Consider the following 19146-nt stretch of genomic DNA (forward strand, 5'->3'; position numbering starts at 1 on the left):
CGCCGGCGCTCCGCCCTCGCCACCGCCTCCGGGCCGACGCGCCCGGTCATTGGGCGACCCTCCGCGGACGGACAGCCCGTGAGCCAATGGGTGCCGCGGAGGTCGGAAGCCGAGAGAGGGTGAGGAGAGAAACGCCACCGGGTTAGCTGAAACGCCGGCGGAGAAGGGCCCGCCCCCAGATGCTGGCTAGGATTGGCTGGACGTCGTCTGATTGGCAGACCGAAACGGGGAGAGGCGGAGGACCGGGGGAAGAAGAGGGAGGGAGGCAGGACCGCGCTGTCTGGAGCGTTGCCATGCCAACGGGCCGGGCCGTCCCGGGCTTCGGGCCTCCGCCCTGCAGGAGGCGACTTCAGACCGACGCTTTCCCGGCGGGCTCTGCACCCCCCGCCCCATCTTCCAGACTCCCCTCGCCCGGATGCCCTCCACCCCTCCATTAGATCCCCTTCCTCACCTTCCCTCCCCCAGCAAGTCGCTCCTCCCCGGCCCCCCGCAAAACCTCCCCCTTCAGCGGGTTCCCTTCCTCTCCCCAGACCCTCCCCCACTTCAGTGTGCCCCCTTCCCCCGCAAACTTTCCCCTTCAGCCGGTCCCCTTCCTTGCTCCTGGCAGAGCCTCCCTCTTCAGCTGGTCCCCCTCCCCTTTCAGCAGGGCTCCCCCCCCCAGAGTTGGGCCCCCTCCCCTTGGGGGGGAGGGCGGGTTCGGGTTCCCCTCCACATCCCTCCGCGCCACCTCTGCACCGAAATCACTTCAGCTCCTTTGGCTCTGTTTCCTCATCAGCAAAATGAAGCCTTTGGACTCCTAAGGTCACCTCTAGAAAGAAATGATTTTATAATCCCTTCCTTTTAACCTCCTGGATCCCTTTTCCCAAATCCCTCCACACCTCCTCCTGTCATCGCCCCTCCCCACATCTCCCTCTTCCCATTTCCTTCTCTTCCCAAATATTCTCCCACTTCCCTTCTTATCTCTTCCCCTAAATCCCTTTATCTTCATCAGACTCCTATATCCTCCCTCCTCATCTCTCCCCTATATCCTTCTCCTTTGAAATCCTTGCCCTTCATCTCTTCCCCTACCTTCTCCAACTTCCTTCCTCCATTTTTCTTTTTTTTTAGTTTTTTGCAAGGCAATGGGGTTAAGTGGCTTGCCCAAGGCCACACAACTAAGTAATTAAATGTCTGAGGCCGGATTTGAACTCAGGTACTCCTGACTCCAGGGCCGGTGCTCTATCCACTAGGCTACCTAACAGCCCCCGCTCCATTTCTTCCTTCTCCAATTTTCTTTTCCCTAAATCTCCTCCCCCTGACCCTTCTACATCTCCCCTCAAAATTTTGTCTCCAAGCCTCCCTCTCAGGTGCCTTCCTTCCAAATCCTCATTCTATACATCCACCTTTCAGAAATTCCTTCCTCATACATCTCTTCCACCCCATCCCTAAATCCCTTCTCCACACTCTTCTGACTTATCACTCTTTTATTCAAATATCTCCCCAAGTCTCCTGCTTTCCAAAACTCTTCTCCCTCATATCTCCACTTCCAGAATTCTCCATCCTCTCTCCCTGTAACTCTGCCCTATTTTCTATCCCATCCTACATCTTAAATCTTGAGGATCGTCTTGAATTCTTGTCCACCCCATATCCCCACCCTTGATCCCATACATGCTCTTCTCCTGTTTCCTCTCCTCATTACCTGATCCCCAAATCTTCATTTAAATACCCCTTCCTGGGGCAGCTAGGTGGCACAGTGGATAGAGTACTGGCCCTGGAGTCAGAAGGATCTGAGTTCAAATCCGTAGGCAAATCACTTAACCCCATTGCCTTAAATAAATAAAACTTTAAAAAATACCCCTTCCTCATGCTTCTGCCTCATTGTCCATCTTTCCATGTTCCCCTCAAAGTAGTTCTTATCCCATTATCTTTTTTCTCTAGACTTCTCTCTCTGATTCCCATAAAACTCCTTGTAGCCTTCCCAATAACTCTTTGTTTTTGTTTTAGGTTTTTGTAAGGCAAATGGGGTTAAGTGGCTTGCCCAAAGCCACACAGCTAGGTAATTATTATTTATCCATCTGAGATGGATTTGAACCCAGTTACTCCTGACTCCAGGGCCTGTGCTTTATCCACTGCGCCACCTAGCTGCCCCCCCCAATAACTCTTGAACTGAATCTGTGCCTCTTTTCATTAGTTCTCTGCAGAGCCACCCCTATCCCCAGCTTTGTCTCTCCACCTATTTTAGAAACAACCCTTAACCCTTAAATTGAATCCTTTAATTTTAATCCTTTTTAGGATGCTGGATATTGGAGGAAAGAATGAACTTGGGTGTTTGTTAGGAGAAATAGGAGACAGGGTGAAGGAGGTGGAGAGGAAGTGGACAACAGGTGTTACTAATATGCAGAGGAATCCAGGTTTGAGTTAGAACTCAATGAACTAATTAGAACTAATGACTAGTTATTAATTAGAACTAATAACTAGTTAAAACTAATGGCAACACTACATCTGACTTAATCTAGGACCCCGGCTAAATTTCCCTTCATGTAGACTGAGGAAGTTGAAGTTCAAGGATACTTCTTGACTCTAGAATAGAGAGAATCTACAGTAGGGCTTCATATTTTTGTGTGTTTTGGATCCATGCTCAGAAACCTGTTTTTAAATATAAAGTGAAATAAAACTGAAAAGCAATTATATTGAAATAAAGATGTAATATTTTTTGATCCAAATTCCCAGACCCCCTCTCCATGAACCCTAAGTTAAGAACCCTTTGATTTAGAGAGTGGAAGGGTCTGTGGATATGGGAGGACTTTCTGGAAGACGATGGGATAGGGTGGGCATTGGGGACCTGAAGGTGAGTCCTGTAGTGCAGAAGCCCGGGGGTGGGGAGAAAGCAGGGGAAGAGGAAGTATGACAGGGTTTAAGGGAAGAGGAGGGGCTCAGGCAACAGTTACCCCAGGACTGATATAAACAGGATGTGGTATCAGAGCAGACCTTCCCCCCTCCCCTGAAGACAGGAATCAACCCAAGGAAGACATCCTTGGGAGCCATGGTCAGAGTATTTGGGGGTAGGGGGCACGAGATGGGGAGGGGAAGGTCTGAGAAGGCCTGGGGACATGAATTAGGGAAGGAGAGGAGGGGGGCAACTAGGGAAACAAGAAATTTGGACAGAACTATGGACTTGGGGAGAAAGATAGGTAAAGAGATCAGAGGGAGATGAGGTTGGTGGAGGAGAGGCAGGAGAGAGCTCTAGAACCCTGGACAGGACTGAGGGACTGGAGAAAAAAAAATGAAGCAGAGGGAGGGAGAAGGAAAGAAATGAGCCAGGGAAAACAGGAAGGAGAAAGAGCTATGAAGTTTGAGGAAAAAATATAAGAGGCCAAAGATGATAGGATAGGCAAGGTTGGGGGGGGGGGGAGAAGAGGAAGAGAACACTTAATAAGGCTGAGGAATGGGAGAAATAGAAAAGGAGCAGATGGGGAGAAGAAAAGGGATAGGAGGGCCACAAATGGAAATGGGGAAGATGGAAAAAGGAAGGGAATCCTCGATCATAGAGTGGGGTCCAGACAATCTGGGACATTGCAAGGAGGCTAGGGAGATAAAAATTTGGTATGAGAAATAATGGGGTCAAGGGAAGCAGATTAAAGTTCTCTGAGTCCCTAACTTGCCCTGTTCCCACCCTTGGGGCCCATGGGCAGGAAGGACTCCCAAAGGTTTGGGATTCAGTCTCTTCCCTCTATTCTAATTCCCTCTCAATTTTTGATTTTCAACTGGGACTGGGGAGATCTTAGAGGGTCCAATTCCTGGGTTCCTCCCCAAGGTTGCCAACCCCTTGGTAAAAAGCTGCAGAGTTCCCTCTAGGTCCTGGGATGGCAAGAGGGCTATTGGTCACCAGCTGCCTCCCTCCCACCTATCACCCCAGTTCCCTCCACTCTTATTCATTCTGGATGCAGGCCGATTCTTTGGTGGTCTGTGAGGTGGACCCAGAGCTGAAGGAGAAACTTCGGAAGTTCCGCTTCCGGAAAGAGACAGACAATGCAGCCATCATCAGTGAGTGCTCCCTATGCTCTGGGGGATTCTGATGCAGGTCTCCCCACCTGCCCAAGGGGAAGAAAGGGGTCACCTGGCCTCCACACAATTGTAAGCAGGAGCCTCTAAGGGTTTGGAGACCCTGAGGAGGTGGTGAGTCTAATAATTTTTCTGTCCTTCCCCCGGGGATTCTCCCAGTGAAGGTGGACAAAGACCGGCAACTGGTGGTGATGGAGGAAGAATTTCAGGTGACAGGATGGAGGATGGAATGGGGAAAGCCTGGGGCTGAGACCTGGGAGATAGTGTTACTCCTTTGCCAATTGACTTCCTTCTTGCTTGATATTCACAGAATATTTCTCCTGAGGAACTAAGGGATGAGCTGCCGGAGAGACAGCCCAGGTATTTCCGAGGAGCTAGCAACTATTACCCTACTTACCCGGGGAGAAACCAGTTCTCGAGGGGAGGAGCAGGCAAGAGGAAGGAATAAGAAGATTGAGGTCTAAGGGGCTGTCTCTCCCATCTGACTTCTATTTTAAATCCTTTAATTTTCCTATCTCTAGGTTCGTAGTTTACAGCTACAAATTTCTCCATGGAGATGGACGGGTCTCCTATCCACTTTGCTTCATCTTCTCCAGTCCCGTGGGTAAGACTTCCTCACCTGATCCCTATAACCACTTTGGGGAGCGCTCAGGACCCCAACACTGAACCTCTTCTCCACTCTAACTGTTTCCAACCCTACCAGGCTGTAAGCCAGAACAGCAGATGATGTATGCAGGGAGCAAAAACCGGCTGGTCCAAACTGCTGAGCTCACCAAGGTTAGGAACCTTGGGTTCTTGAAGGGGACTTGGGGAGGGGGGTATCCCCAGGGTTTGGGTCTGGAGGAGGGCAGGGTTTGGAGGGCCTTTGGAAAGTCTGAAATTCAGACCCTCAGAGATCTCTCCAACCTAGCCCAATGGGCATCCAGCTTAGCTTGAAGACCCCTAAACAGGCAACTGTAAAATGGCTTCTTGAGGCCGTTTTAGAGAAGGTCAGGAGGTTTCCCTTTGGCCTCTTTGTCACTTCCACCTCTTCCTGCTCTGAGGTTTTATTTTCTGGAGCCAGAGAACAAGAGTAACTCCTCTTCCACATGAGGGCACTTTAGCTAGTTGAAGACAGATAACTTGCCACCCTGTCTCTTCTCTGGCTGCCAGGGCCTCTGAGATATTAGCCAATCCCCAGATCCTCCCCTTGGTCTTTCATTAGGTGTTTGAGATCCGGACCACAGATGACCTAACGGAGACTTGGCTTAAGGAGAAATTGGCCTTCTTCCGTTAGTTGGGGGTATCTGGAGATGAAAGGACCCAGATGTCCAAGGATCTGAAGACAGGACCCCTGGATCCGGGGAAATGAAATACCCTCAGACAAAATAAACTAGTGAAACCTGGACTGGCCCCAGTGGTTATCGTGACTCCACCCACGCAGCCTCTGCAGGGCTCCATGTGGTCAGTAGAGGGCAGTCAGCCATCACAGAAGTAGGAGGCGGAGCACAGCCCATCCGGGTCCCACTCTGGAGTGCCTTGGGGAAAGGACACGAGGTTCCCCGAAAGGGTAGAGGAGTGAATGTTGGGGACACCTGGGTCCCTAAATGACCAAAGGGAAGGGCCACAGGAATCATCTAACCTGGTAGGGAGGCAGAATACCTGGGTTCCATAGATAAGGCTGGAGGAACCAGACATCTGTTCTGGTGAGAGAGGGGAACAAGTAGCCCCTATATTCTTGGGAAAGCCTTCCTATCATCTGAAACCTTTTCTTTCCCTTCAAGGAAAGGGTCACATATTTTTTTTGGGGGGGGAGGATTATTTAACGAGATTCAAAATTGACTGTTTGAGAAAGGGAGTAGGGTCACATGGAAGTGCTTCCTGCGGTCTGACCACTCTCCTTGGTGTTGGGGTGAGAGTTCTCCTCTCTCCTTTCATGTCTCCTCTATAATGTATGTGTTGGGGGATGGGAGTGGGGAAGGAACCAGAAAAACCCAGATACAAGAGAGCACCAGTCAGTCCTGCGCCCCACCCCCCCTCAGAGAGCAAGGTGTGCCCTAGTCCAGAGCGGTTCTGTTCAGACTGAGGCCACGTTTCCATGGCAACCAACTACCATCCCTAGGTCTCCAGGCCAGAGAACTGTATCTCCAACCTCCAGATAAGGGTATTCCACCCCAAGGCTTTGGGGGCAAGAAAGGGATCTCCTGAACTAATTCTTTTGTTTCTGTTAGGGTTATGGGGGACTCCTATAAACCTTCCTGTCCCCAATTACCAGAAGTAAGGCCCCCAATTCTGATCACTGGGGTTAAACCGAGCCTCTCCCTATTTTCTTCAAAACGTGTCCCCCATTCCCACCTCACATATCTGGGATGCCTTTCTTCCTCCCTTGATACAGAGAGGGTTCCTATGACCTTTATTTTTCCCCAAACTTGGAGGGGGGGGGAAGACAGGCAGAGAGGAAGCTCCCGCCTACCAGACTTCAGGGCTTGTCAATCTGGGAATTAGCATGCAAAGGAGGAGGTGTCGGCAGGAGGAGATTAAAGCAGTAAAGTCACCAAACAGTTTAATGTAATTGCTTCAGGGACTGGGGAATTGGAGGGAGGGAGAAGAGACTGATCTTTGAAAATTACCCACCATGCCTGTCTAAATGGAAGATCAGGGGTCCAAGTGGACCCCATGGAAGGGGGCCTGAAAAGTCACAGTTGAGGGAAAAGAGAACCAAAGGATCCCTGTGTTTCCCTTCTTTGAGTCCTAGTCCCTAGATGAGGAAAGCCCCTCCTCCTCCTCTTCCTCCTTCATTCCCAGGTTACTTGAAGGGAAGTGGTGGCAGTTGCCATGGTAACAATGACTTAGTGACCTTGGGCCTCAGTCACCCTTCCACCATTGATTCCTAGACTCCACAATGCTTCCACTGGAGTTTCTGGCCTGGTCTTTCTCTTCCCATCTTTTGAAGGACTTCCCTCCCTTTGTCTTTCCTCTTCCACCTCATCCTCCCAAAACAAGAGTAAGAGATGGACTAGGATGGAGATGCCAGTACCATTACTTCTTTCATAGTGAGGAAGTCTTATGGTCTGGATAGCACAGAGGCAGACTTGCTCATCCTCCCTTCCAACTCACACGAAATCCCCTTCTTACGCGTTTTACTGATCACCGCATGGACTCTCCCAGTCTCACTAGATCTTCACCCATGAGGTCTCAGCTTCCTGAACCCTAAAATGGGTAGGTTGGAATAAATCATCCCAAGCTCCCTGTTTTAACATCCTGTGGTTCTTTACATTCTCTGATTTGCTGTGGTGCAGGATGGGGTGAGTGAGAGGCCCCGAGTGCCAGAGATGGAAAGGATTGGGGCTTCCAGAAAGAGGAGGTTATCCAAAGAAGAAAAATCTGTTTCTTATTGGATTTGAGAGAGGAGGATCAGGCATTAATGGTACCTTTTGATTTCTTTGCCCCCTGGAAGTCTTGCAAAAGTAACTTGTCCACTTGGGTAAAAAAAAAAAAAGGTTTAATTAGACATGGGTGTAGGAAGGTGACCCAAACTGGGGCAGAGCCATCTGGATTGAAGAATAACCAATCGGAGTGCAAATTTTGGAGGCGTCTGTCCAATCCAGTTTGCTTCGAGTGGGATGTGTGAGGAATCTTAAAAGGACCAGTTGGAGAAGGTGTTGAGAAGACTTCTGTTTAATCAGGAATGACCAGTATAGAGCAAAACCAGAAAACTGGCAGACTGATGGATGGGAGAAGGCTACTTGAAGGTCCTTTCGAATCACTTCCCCTCTTTGCGCTTTAGTTTCCACCTCTAGGTAACATAACTCCCTACTGGCATCATTACTAAGGTCCCTTCCAGCTCCAAATCCTTTTGATTCTATCACAATTGGAGGGTGTAAGGCAGGACCAATGGACCCATGCAGGAATCAGATGAACGGAAAGATGGAGAAGACATGAAAAGCTTTTGGGTGATCGGGGGTGCTGAGAGGCAGGCTAGGCCTGAAGGATTGCAGAAGGACCTTGGAGAGGGATGAGTGGGCTGAAGTCTGTTCTAAGTATACCTCCCTCCTCCTTTTCTCACCCCTCTGCCTAACCAAACTCCTAGTTCTGGCTTTCCAGGTTTTGCTCATCCCCAGCTTATCCCATCCTTTTTAGACTCAGCCCAGGTGGGGGTCTTCTTGGGGGCGTTCAAGAGAGAACTGAATCATAAAATCATAAATAGACCAATCAGAAGACCTGATTGGTAGGCAGAGGAAAAAGTTGGGATATGGAAAAAAGGAGTGGAGGATTGGGTTAGGCCAGGTGGATGGGGGAGGCAAACCACAAGGATGAAATAGAGAGGGGGAAGGAGAGAAGACCCTCTCCCATCAAAGACAGACCCAGTCATAAGCTGACCCACCCCCGGAATCCTCAGTCTCTATCTTCATTTCCCATGCCCAAGGACATCATTATTGAGCACCTACTCTGTGCAAGCCTAGTGGCCGTGGCTGTCTCTTGTGTCTCTCTGCCTAGATATTCCCCGGCTCTGGCCGTCTGCCTTTCAGGTTCAGTCTGGGTCCCCTTTCGTCTCCCTGACTCCCCCTCTCTGCCTCCACGCCTTTCTGGCTCTTCCTCGGGCCTTGCCTTTCCATTCCTATCACCGTCTCTTACTTTTCCCTCTTCCCCCTCTTCCAGGTCCATGGGGACCCTCCTCCTCCTCCTCCTGCAGCAGGATCTCGCCTCCACGGGAGTCCGTCTAGTCCCCTTGGTTGGGCGAGGGATCCGGGGACCCCGGCATCCGAGGGTCCCCGGCCTGCCATGGCCCCTCCCTCTGCGACCAGGGGGTGGGGGAGAGGCGGAGAGAAGAGGGGGCCGAAGCCCGGCCGCCATGCTCGGGGGCGCTGCGGCTAGGCGGGGGGCCGCGGCGGGTGGGGAGGGGTCCGCGGCGCCCCGGCGGCCGGGCCCCGGAGCAGGGGAGGGACCCAGGCGCGCCCGCCTCCCCGCCCCCTCCTCGCCCCTCCCTTCCGCTCCCCTCCCCCCCTTTGCAGATCGGGCGCCCGCGCCCCGCGCTGTGCGGAGGGAGGAGCCCCGCGCCGAGCTCCGGCTGCACCGCGCCCCCCGCCCCCTCCCCCAGCCCTCCCGGCCCCGGCCCCCTCCCTCCTTCCCTCCCTCCCTCCCTCCTCCGTCCCCATCCCCCTCCCCTCCGTCCCCTCCCCTCCCCTCCCCCCGCCATGGCGCGGACCGAGGCGGCGGCGGCCGGAGCCGGAGCCAGAGCCCGGGGCCGGGCCGGGGCCGGGGCCGGGCCCCCCCGGAGGTGAGCCCGGAGCCCGGGGTGGGAGAGCGGGGGCCGGGAGCGCGTGCGGCGGGGCCGGGCGCCGGGGCTGCGGGCGGCGGGCGCGGGGGGCTGTGGCGCGCGCGGGTGTCCGCGCCGCTGCGGCGCCCGGCTCGGGCCGGCCGGGCGTGTCTGGGGGCGCGGGGGGCGCGGGGGGCGCGGGGGCCCGGGCCCGGGCGCGGGGGGCCGGCGGGCTCCAGCGCGCCCGGGGAGCTGTCCGCGCCGGCGGTGCTGGCGCGGCGGGGCGGCCCGGCGGGGGCTGCGATCCTCCGTGGCCGTGTCTGCGCCCCTGGCCCCGGGGGCTCCCCGGGGGCTCCCCGCCGTCCGCCTGGCCCCGCGGCTGGCCGGGTGTCTCGGGGACTGCTCCCACCCTCAGCCCTTGGGAGGGGAGGGGGGGGCACCGCGGGCCTGGGTCCCTAGGGCTTTGGGGGGGTGGGGAATCTGTCATCTCTTCCCCTGCCCGGGAGCAGACCTGGGGCCGGACACATGGACACCGGACTCCAGGGGAGAAAGGTGGAATCTGACCGGAGACTACCCCTCCCTTCCGAAGGGGGAGGCCTGCCCAGCCCTGCCCCTCCTAGCTAGATCTCCCAGGATCCTTCAGAAGCTGCCCGGATCCTTTGGGATCCTCTAGGCCTCTAGAGGGAGGGGGGGCCGGAGGGACCCTGCCATAGGCCCAGATCTAATTTTATTTGCAGGATTCTCTCCTCCCTCCCCCCCATCACCAGCCCATTTCAGTGTTTGGGGATTGGGGCCTGGAGAGAAGCCATGAGAGAGAGCCCTGGACCCCATCCCCTCCAAACCCTCCCCCCCCCCATCTCAGACCCAACCCCTACCTGCCCCTCCTCCATCTCAGGAGACATGACCTTCTGACCCCTCACCTTGGCTCCTGATTCCCAGAGGCCCAGACTCCTGAGTTCCCTCTCTCGACCCCAGACTTTCTCTTGGGGGTGGTGAGAACTGGACCAAGGTGAGGCTGAGGCTGGTGCCATTGAGAGCCAAGGAAAGGGTGGTTAGGTCAGCTTGGGACTGCCTGGCAATGGGGCTCTAGAATTGTGTCTTTCTCTGTATCTGTGTGTGTGGAGTGAAACCATGTGCTTCCAAGCCAGTCTCCTCCCTTCCACATCTTTCTGTGTCTGTGTATCTGTGTGTCAAGGTCCCATCATACACTGTCAATGGCCGGGCTTTTTGTCAACTGCTTGGGAACATGGGAAATGTGTGTGTCTGTGTATCAGAGTATGTACAAATACAGGTGTCCCTGTGGCAGTCCCTATGGATGCCTTCCAGTGGGGACATGTGTGTGTTGACGTGTGTGAGAACAGGTGCGTGCATGTCTGAGCATGTGCTATGTTTCTTAACATGAGGATTGCATGTCAGTGAGGATGCTGATTCTATGCTCCTTCCTTCCTCCTTCCTCAGTGGGCATGAGAGTGCCGGGGGAGGGACATTGGAGCCTAGAATACTTATGCTCCCTTTAGAGAGGCGGCTTGAGGTAGGGGAGAGGGTGCTGGGCCTGGTACCACAAAGATCTGAATTCAGATTCTCTCTGACTCTTACTAGCTTTGAAACCACTGGCAAGCTATTCAACCTGATTCCCAGTTTCCTGATCTGCAAAATAAAGGGACCCTGGGGGGGGGGGTGGAGGTCGATAACATGCAGTTGCCATCCCAAAGGGTTGTTGTAAGACTCAGATGATAACATGTATAAATGAATAATAAAAATAGGAGTTGTTCTGGGGGAAAAGTCTGGAATCTTGGGCTACCAGGTTTATGTCAAAGGCCCAAAGCTTTGTTTCTCTGGGCCAAATTAGAGGGAGGGAGGGGGGGAGAGAAGCTGCAGCAGGAGGGGAACCAGAAAGACTGAGGAAGGGACTTTCCCAGTCCCCAACTGGGGGGAAGGCTAGTCAGAGGCTGATGGGGGAATGTTGCTGTCTTTCCAGGTGGTGCCGGCCATGATTTCCTGAGGAGAGGTGAGCTGAGGAGTCAGATGCTGGAGGGGGCAGCTTGGATTTTTTAAAAACCTCGGGGGCCCTGGGGGTCAATGCTCTGCTGTGACAGGGGCCAGGGAGGAGCATGTCTGGATGAAGGGTGGGGCTTAGATTGGGATAGGAGGGTGGGAGGTTGGAGGAGAACTGGGAGGAGGGGGCAGGTGTCATCTTTCACCACATGGCCACTTATGACAGTAGAAAGGATAGCCTGGCTAGGAATTTCTTGATGAGGTGGAAGAAGGAAAAAGGAGACAGGTGGCTGACTCTGCCCCTACCAGGCTAGAGGAGGGGTTTGAGTAGAGGTAGTTGGATCAGGATCCAAGATAAATAGTATAAGCCAAACCTCCAAATTCTGGGGTGAGATGGGATTGGGGGCTCTGGAGGCAGTGATTTAGGAGCTCCCTCCCTCCTATCCTAGGCAATGGACATCTATGAGTCCCAATTTCACCCCTGCTGTTCCAGATTAAGAGAAAGAAAAACTCAACAATAGACATTCAGCTGTCAGAAAGAAAAAAAAAAGACAGGGAAATTTAGAGATGGAGAAACAGACACAAGGTCTCAGAAATACCTAGAAGCAGAGAAGAAAAATTAGAAGAATTGTGAGATTTGGAGAAATGGAGTAATAGACAACAGGACTGAAAGGTTCAGAGAGACAGAGAAGATAGAGACAGAGAGACAGGGAACTCCAAAGACAGAGGACCAGAAACACAGCATCTGAGTAACTCAGAGACAGTGAGAGGGGAAGAGAAGGACATCTGGAGACAAATCAAACACAGGAACTGAGAAGGAGACAGAGGTAGACAGAGACACAGAGACAGACAGATATAGGGGACAGAGATAGAGACAAATGAACAGAAAGTGAGAGGGAAATGGAAAGAAAGAGACAGATGGAGACCAACAGGTGAAGGAACTGAGAGATAAGTTGAGGGTGCAATAAAGAGATGGGGGATTTTAAGGGGGCTAAAAAGGGACCAAGGACTTTGTCCAGTTGGACTCTTGGATACTTGTTTCCCCTGGAAAAGTCCTGGCCCATAGTGTGGGGGAACATAAAGTGAAAGGGGAAACGGATGCCCCCCCCTTCCCATCTCTCCACATTCCCTCCACACTCCTCCTCGGGGCCCTGTTGTGATGGGAGCTGACATACCGTGGGCTGGAGCTGCCGCAGGGGGATTCCCAGATGAAAAGTTTGCCGGGAGCAAGTAGGGGGCTCTGTATATGTGTGTGTGTGTGTGTGTCTGTGACTGTCTGAGCAGGCATTCTCACACTCAGACACTGGAGGCTGACACTGCTGTGGGAGGGGTGGAGGTTAGACACCAACAAAGACTCCCCCCAACAAGTGCCAGGGCCTAACTTCAGAATTCTTACTGTGCAAAAGCTCCAACCCTGATCCCTCTACTCCATGGAAGAGAGAGAAAGCGAAGCCGCAAGAAGTATGCCAGACATGAGAAGGGAAGCTGTAATAGAGTGGGGAACAGAGACAGCCTTCCCTTCTCCCCATATCTCTAAATGTTTTTCTCCTCCTTTCCTAGGACCCGTCACTGAGGTCTCCACCATGGCCCCAGGATCTTCTTCATCATCATCTCCTCCATCACCAGCCCTGCCCCTTCTCCTCCTCCTGTGGGCTGGGGCACCCCCATCCATTGGGCAGCCTTGCCCAGGTCGTTGCATCTGCCAAAATGTATCCCCAACTCTGACCATGCTGTGTGCCAAAACTGGTCTGCTTTTTGTCCCACCGGCCATTGACCGCCGAGTAGTGGAGTTACGACTAACTGACAACTTCATCGCTGCTGTCCGCCGCAGGGATTTTGCCAACATGACCAGTCTGGTCCACCTCACTCTGTCCCGTAACACCATTGGCCAGGTAGCTCCTGGCGCCTTTGCCGACCTCCGGACCCTCCGAGCCCTACATTTGGACAGCAATCGCCTGGGGGAGGTGAGAGGTGACCACCTGCGGGGCTTGGTGAACCTCAGACATCTCATCCTGGGCAACAACCAGATCCGCTGGGTGGAGCCAGCTGCTTTCGATGCCTTCTTGGGTACCGTGGAGGACCTGGACCTGTCCTATAACAACTTAGAGTCACTGCCCTGGGAGGCCGTGGGCCAGATGGTCAACCTCAACACCCTCACCCTGGACCACAACCTCATCGACCACATTGCGGAGGGCACCTTCGTACAACTTCACAAGCTGGTCCGGCTGGATATGACATCCAACCGACTGCACAAGCTGCCCCCTGACGGGCTCTTCCTCCGGGCCCAGGCCTCAGGGCCCAAGCCTCCATCCACTCTGACAGTCAGCTTTGGAGGAAACCCCTTGCACTGTAACTGTGAACTTCTCTGGCTGAGAAGGCTGACCCGAGAAGATGACCTGGAGACCTGCGCTACCCCAGAGCACCTGACTGACCGCTACTTCTGGTCCATCCCTGAGGAGGAATTTCTTTGTGAGCCACCCCTCATCACCCGCCAGGCAGCTGGCCGGGCCCTTGTGGTGGAAGGCCAGGCTGTGAGTCTGCGCTGCAAGGCTGTGGGTGACCCCGAGCCTGTAGTACACTGGGTGGCACCCGATGGGAGGCTTCTGGGGAACTCTAGCCGCACTCGAGTTCGGGGGGACGGGACCCTCGAAGTGACTATCACCACTCTCCGAGACAGCGGCATCTTCACCTGCATAGCCTCCAATGCAGCTGGAGAGGCCACTGCCCCTGTGGAGGTGTGTGTGGTACCTCTGCCTCTCATGGCCCCACCACCTGCCGCGCCACCCCCTCTCAGTGAGCCTGGGTCCTCAGACATTGCCACACCTGGACGGCCCGGGGCCAATGAGACTGGCTCTGCCGGGGCTGAGCGCAGACTAGTGGCGGCTGAGTTGACCTCCAGCTCGGTGGTCATTCGCTGGCCAGCTCAGAGGCCCGTACCCGGTATTCGTATGTATCAGGTCCAGTACAACAGCTCGGCTGATGACTCGTTGGTCTACAGGTGAGTTCAACTGGCCAGGAAGCCTTGGAGGAGGGGCTCTTGAAACCCAATGGTGAGCCATTGGGTGCCAGACCCCTTCCCCAAGCAGTCTCTCCAAGTCACTGCTTCTCTCCATCTTTGATTTTGTCTTCTCTCCACCCTCTGAATTTCTCCATCTGTTTTCCCATTTCCTCCTCTCTCCACCTCTGTTTTTGCTTCAGACCCCCTTTTTTCTTTCCTTTGATCTTTCTGTCTCCATATAATTCTCTCTCTTGACCTTCTCACCTCCTCGGGACTGTCTCCAAGTATCCTGGAGTCTCAGAGCAGAAAAGGAATCTAAAGTCCCCTCAGTTTTGGGATGGCAAAAACTGGTGCCAAGGGAAGGGAAAGAGCTTTGTCCATAATACCAGGCAGACTCCCCCAAGTAACTGTGAAGTCCATCTCCTCCTGCTTCTGTCTCTCTTCCCACCTCACCTTCTGCCATATTTGGGGTATAGAATAGCCCTCCCCCCCAATATTTTTATCCAGGTCCCCCAGTCTAGACTCAGCAGGGACACTGGAACCTAACCATTTTCTCACCTCTCTTCCCTCCCCCTTCCCCATCCTCAGATCCCAGTAAAGGGGGGGATGGAGAGGTTTAATTCCAAGGAAAGATAAATTTGGGAACTAACTAAAATACCACCTTTCCTCCTCACTCTCTTCCCGACCAGGGCCATGAGGGTTAATTTATAGACCTGCCTAGATGGGCTGAGGTCTCACCCAACCAGAAGCCATCTTTTACCCCGGTCTATAAGCTCCTGACCAATCAGCGTTTCTTGGGCTTGGAGGGTCTTTAAAGAGCCAGGGGGCCTAATGGGCCTGATTAATCCTAAAAGGATCCTTGAAGTTTAGGGGAGGGAGCTCAGTGGAGATCGGAGGATGAGGATTCCTCTCACTTTTGAGCCTGGACCTAGATATGGGCATGAAGGAGGTGGGGGCTTTTAGGAAAGGTGGGGCGGGGAGAGGGATGGTCTTAGGTGAGGGGAGGGGCTTAGCTAGAGTAGTAGGCGGGGCTTCTTGTATTTGACATATCTTGGGAAGAAGGGAGGAGCCCGAATTGTGGGAAGGATGAAGGCTTCTGAGGAGTAGCCTAAGCTACGTGAGGCTGTTTAGACTGGGTTAGGGTTGGATTTGCAGCCTGGGAACCCCTTTGAGCTGGAATAGAGGATTGGATGCTTCTTAATGATAATCATTATCATCCTGGTAATAACCTTTTAATTGCACATTCAAGTTAACAAAGTGCTTTTCATTGGTTAATTCATTTGTACGGTTCCCTCTGGCCAGGTCTCTGGGGACCACAACCCAATATGTCCCCATTTCGCCTAGAGTGGAGGGGGGGGGTGACCTGGGCACTGAGTTTTCAGAGTGAGGCCCACCTGATGGGAGTTAGTTTAGGGGCTATTGGAGTTAAGAAGAAAAGTTCCAAGCTGAGAATCTTTCTGGACCATAGCTGTGGGGAAAGCTCGGAGCTTGAGGGAAGGATGCCAGAGATGGGGGAGGGCTCTGGTGAGGAGCCAGTTGAAGCGGCAGCGCATGCTGGGCCTGGAGGCAGACAGACTGGGGTTCAAATCCCTGCCTCGGGCACTTATTACCCTTTTCACGAAATCTCTCTCTCCGCTTTTACGCTTGATATATCTTGGGCATGATAACACCTGTCCCCACAGGGTTGTTGGGAAAACCTAATGAGATGATGCGCGCAGAGCATACTTTGGAAGAAACCGTAAAGTGCTCTGTCATCCAAAGGCAGCTAGCTAGACGGGAGGGGAGGGTCTGGGGGAAGCTGCAGAGAAACCCAGGGGCCCGGCTTAATTCAGCATCTGGAAGGTTCTTTGAGTCACCGGACTCTGAGCCTGAAGAGGTGGGCCATTTTCTCCAAAGGACCCACCTTGGAGGTCCAGGCCTCTCTTTTCTAGAGGGGGAAACCGGGGTGCTGGGAGGGAGCCCACTTTCACAGGGTAACCCTCAGACAAAGTCCCTGCCCTCCCGGGGCTCCCAGGCTCAGGGGAGAGACCCCAGGAAGCCACCAGATCTATGCAGGATAAAGCAGGGTGGGGACCGGAGGGATTCGGAGGGCTCGGGGAAGAGAACGAAGAAGGATCTGGAGCGAGGTCGTCCGGAGAAGGGCGCGCCCTAGACAGCCCGGCCCGGACTTGAACCTGGGGGGTGGGACCTGGGGCGCGGCCCCAGCGGGAGGGGCGGGGCTTGCTAATGAAAGGCCAGGATTGGCTAGACTCTTGGGGGCCGGGGCGGGGCCTGCTGGACGGGAGGGGCGCTGCTGACTCTCCGGTCCCCCGCCCCTCTCTCCCTCTCTCCGGGCCCCCCAGGATGATCCCGTCGAGCAGCAAGACGTTCCTGGTGAACGACCTGGCCGCGGGGCGGGCGTACGACCTGTGCGTGCTGGCCGTGTACGACGACGGGGTGACGGCGCTGACCGCCACGCGCGTCGTGGGCTGCGTGCAGTTCACCACGGCCGGGGAGGTCACGCCGTGCCGCCCGCTGCACGCTCACTTTCTGGGGGGCACCATGATCATCGTCATCGGCGGCGTCATCGTGGCCTCGGTGCTCGTCTTCATCGTCATCCTCATGATCCGCTACAAGGTCTACGCGGGCGGCGAGGCCGGCTCCGGCCACAAGGGGGCGCCGCCTCGCGTCAGCCACGTGTGCTCGCAGACCAACGGGGGCGCGGCCCCGCCCCCGCCCGCCGCGCTGGACCAATACGAGGCTCTGCAGGAGCTGGCGCCCGCGCCGTCGGGGCCGGACAAGGAGAAAGTCAAGGTCGAGGCGGAGCCCGCGGCGGCCGCGCCCGCGGAGGCGGAGCAGCGGCTCCCGGCCCGGCCCGGCGGCGGCGGCGGCTCCTCCACCTCTCTCTGCCCGCTGCCCTCGGGGAGCGAGGCCGCGCCGTCGGGGCCGGAGGAGGACGGGCGGGCGCCCCCCGGGCCCGCGGGCCCCCGGCGCAGCCGCTCGGGGGCGCCCCTGGGGGCCCCGGCCTCGGCCCCCGCGCTCCCCCCGGGCCGGACCCCCCGGCAGCGCTACTCTTTCGACGGGGACTATGGCGCGCTCTTCCAGAGCCACAGCTACCCGCGCCGGGCCAAGCGGACAAAGCGCCACCGCTCCACGCCCCACCTTCTGGACGAGGACGGGGGCCTGGGCGGCATGAGCCCCGCGCGGGCCCGCCTCGCCTTCACCAGCACCGAGTGGATGCTGGAGAGCACCGTGTGAGCGGCCCTGGCGCCGCCCGGCCGGGGCCCACTCCCGCGCCCGGCCCCGGGGGGGGCGCCCCGAGGGGAGCGGGGGGGCGGGAGCCCCGCGTCTCTGCCCGGCGCCGCCCGCGCGTGGGGGTCGGGGGGGCGAGGGCAGCAGCATGGACGGACTGGGGCTCCTCCCTTCCCCTTTCTCCCCCACCCCGGGTTCTTCACGCGCGCTCCGGGACCTCGCGGGAGCCGGTGCCTTACACAGCGGAGCGCGGGGCGGACATTAGCAGCACTGAGACACGATACTCCCCACCGGGGACTGGTGGATGCAGCCCCGGGAGGGGGGCCCCCGGGGCGGGGAAGGGGGCGGGGCGGGGGCGGGGGGCCTATTTATTGTATCTGGCTGGACTAGATCTTGTTCTGTCGCGTGATTCCCCGAATCATCACCCCCACTTTCTCGCTCTCCGCTCCCACCGACCCTCACTCATCACCTTTCAGCCCCCTCCCTCCTGACCCAAAGGATTACTGTGTCAGAGCCTGCTCCCTCATGTCACCTGCGGGGAAACTGTTGCCCAGAGAGGGGAAGGGATTTGCCCAAGGACGCACAGCCTGGACTAGAACCCAGGTCTCCTGGTTTCCGGTCTGGCTCTGTTCGATGCACCACACTGCCTCCTCTTCCTCCCTTCCCCCATCTTTCCATCTCTCCTCTCCCATCATCCTCATCTCTCTCTCTCACCCTCCCCACCCCAGTCATCCCCACCTCTCCTTCCCCAGCCCTGTCTCTCCCACATCATCTTCATTCTGGGCTGGTCCTGGCCTTGGACTCAGGGTTTTCCTTTGTAGGCCTGGAACTAGGACCTACCCCAAACCAAACCAAATCCTCTCCCATCAACACCCTTGCCCCCAGCTGGGGGCTTCCAGTCGCAGCAGAATTAAACTTTTCTGTGTCTGAGTCCTCCAGAGTGATCTGTGTGTGTGTGTGTGTGTGTGTGTGTGTGTGTGTGTGTGTGTGTGTGCAATGGGAAGTGATTTCGGTTGGATTTCAGGTAGGGCCAAAGGATGGCTCCCCACTTCCAGAAGAGGAGGGATGGCTCTGCTGACCCTTGTCTGGAGGAGGTTCAGAAGGCAAGAAATTTCCAAGGTGGAAGAGTGATGTGGGGAGATGAGAGGGGGGAGAGGGAGATGGGAGGAGGTGACTGGCAGAGCTGGTACTAGGGGCAGGCAGGTGGAGGTACAGATCTGCTCCCGGTGGCAGTGTGGAGCTCGGATGGGGCCTGGAGAGTCGGGAGGATCAACAAAAAGGCAGGAGGAGACAGAAATGAAGAGATACTGAGAAATGGGGATGGAGAAAGGTGTCCTTGGGGGGTGACTCCAAACTCCTCCTACCTGGTCTGGGAATGGAGATGTGAGGCCCCAGTTTCCTGGGTTTGCTGGGGGCAGAGCCAGCCCTATGTCCCCTTGGGGCCAAGCGGGCGGGGGATGGAGAGAGACAGAAATAGAAACAGAGACGTCTCCAAGAGAGAGGGGGGAATGGAAAAGACTGCAGACTGCAGAGGGGGGAGGGGAAGCAGGCAGGGACAGAACCAGTGGGGTGGGTCTGGAGAGACTGGGAGAGACAGACCCTGCAGGGCAATATCATCTCAATAAATGTTTTGTAATCAATGAGG

The 19146-nt window shown here is 55.6% G+C and overlaps 2 protein-coding genes across 5 annotated transcripts; both read left to right on the forward strand.

The window, feature by feature from the left end:
• Nucleotides 1-21: 21 nt before the first annotated feature.
• On the forward strand, nt 22-7519 carry GMFG (glia maturation factor gamma). 4 transcript variants are annotated; one of them, XM_074218989.1, is made up of 8 exons: nt 22-119; nt 2272-2390; nt 3927-4023; nt 4201-4250; nt 4352-4401; nt 4563-4645; nt 4745-4818; nt 5246-5462. In XM_074218989.1, coding segments are annotated over exons 3-8 (330 nt in total). In that variant the 5' UTR covers nt 22-119; nt 2272-2390; nt 3927-4022; the 3' UTR covers nt 5318-5462. The 4 variants fall into 4 exon arrangements, with proteins under 4 accessions (XP_074075090.1, XP_074075088.1, XP_074075089.1 ...); XM_074218987.1 differs by lacking the exons at nt 22-119; nt 2272-2390 and adding an exon at nt 2916-3025; XM_074218988.1 differs by lacking the exons at nt 22-119; nt 2272-2390 and adding an exon at nt 2939-3041.
• A 3745-nt stretch (nt 7520-11264) lies between these two features.
• Nucleotides 11265-17507, forward strand: LRFN1 (leucine rich repeat and fibronectin type III domain containing 1). Its single transcript, XM_074192601.1, has 3 exons — nt 11265-11285; nt 12833-14270; nt 16613-17507. The coding sequence occupies exons 2-3, from the start codon at nt 12856-12858 to the stop codon at nt 17505-17507; spliced, it is 2310 nt and encodes a 769-aa protein (XP_074048702.1). The 5' UTR covers nt 11265-11285; nt 12833-12855.
• Nucleotides 17508-19146: the final 1639 nt, after the last annotated feature.

The sequence above is a fragment of the Macrotis lagotis genome, chromosome 1 (assembly GCF_037893015.1).
Source record: "Macrotis lagotis isolate mMagLag1 chromosome 1, bilby.v1.9.chrom.fasta, whole genome shotgun sequence".
Lineage (NCBI taxonomy): Eukaryota > Metazoa > Chordata > Mammalia > Peramelemorphia > Peramelidae > Macrotis > Macrotis lagotis.

What these genes read in the sequence shown, in the direction of transcription:
- GMFG (XM_074218986.1), top strand. Translation starts at nt 3,921, where the DNA reads ATGCAGGCCGATTCTTTGGTGGTCTGTGAGGTGGACCCAGAGCTGAAG. An exon ending in AGACAATGCAGCCATCATCA is followed by an intron (nt 4,024 to 4,200) that starts GTGAGTGCTCCC and finishes GGATTCTCCCAG; the next exon opens with TGAAGGTGGACAAAGACCGG. An exon ending in AAACTGCTGAGCTCACCAAG is followed by an intron (nt 4,819 to 5,245) that starts GTTAGGAACCTT and finishes GTCTTTCATTAG; the next exon opens with GTGTTTGAGATCCGGACCAC.
- LRFN1 (XM_074192601.1), top strand. Translation starts at nt 12,856, where the DNA reads ATGGCCCCAGGATCTTCTTCATCATCATCTCCTCCATCACCAGCCCTG. An exon ending in GATGACTCGTTGGTCTACAG is followed by an intron (nt 14,271 to 16,612) that starts GTGAGTTCAACT and finishes CGGGCCCCCCAG; the next exon opens with GATGATCCCGTCGAGCAGCA.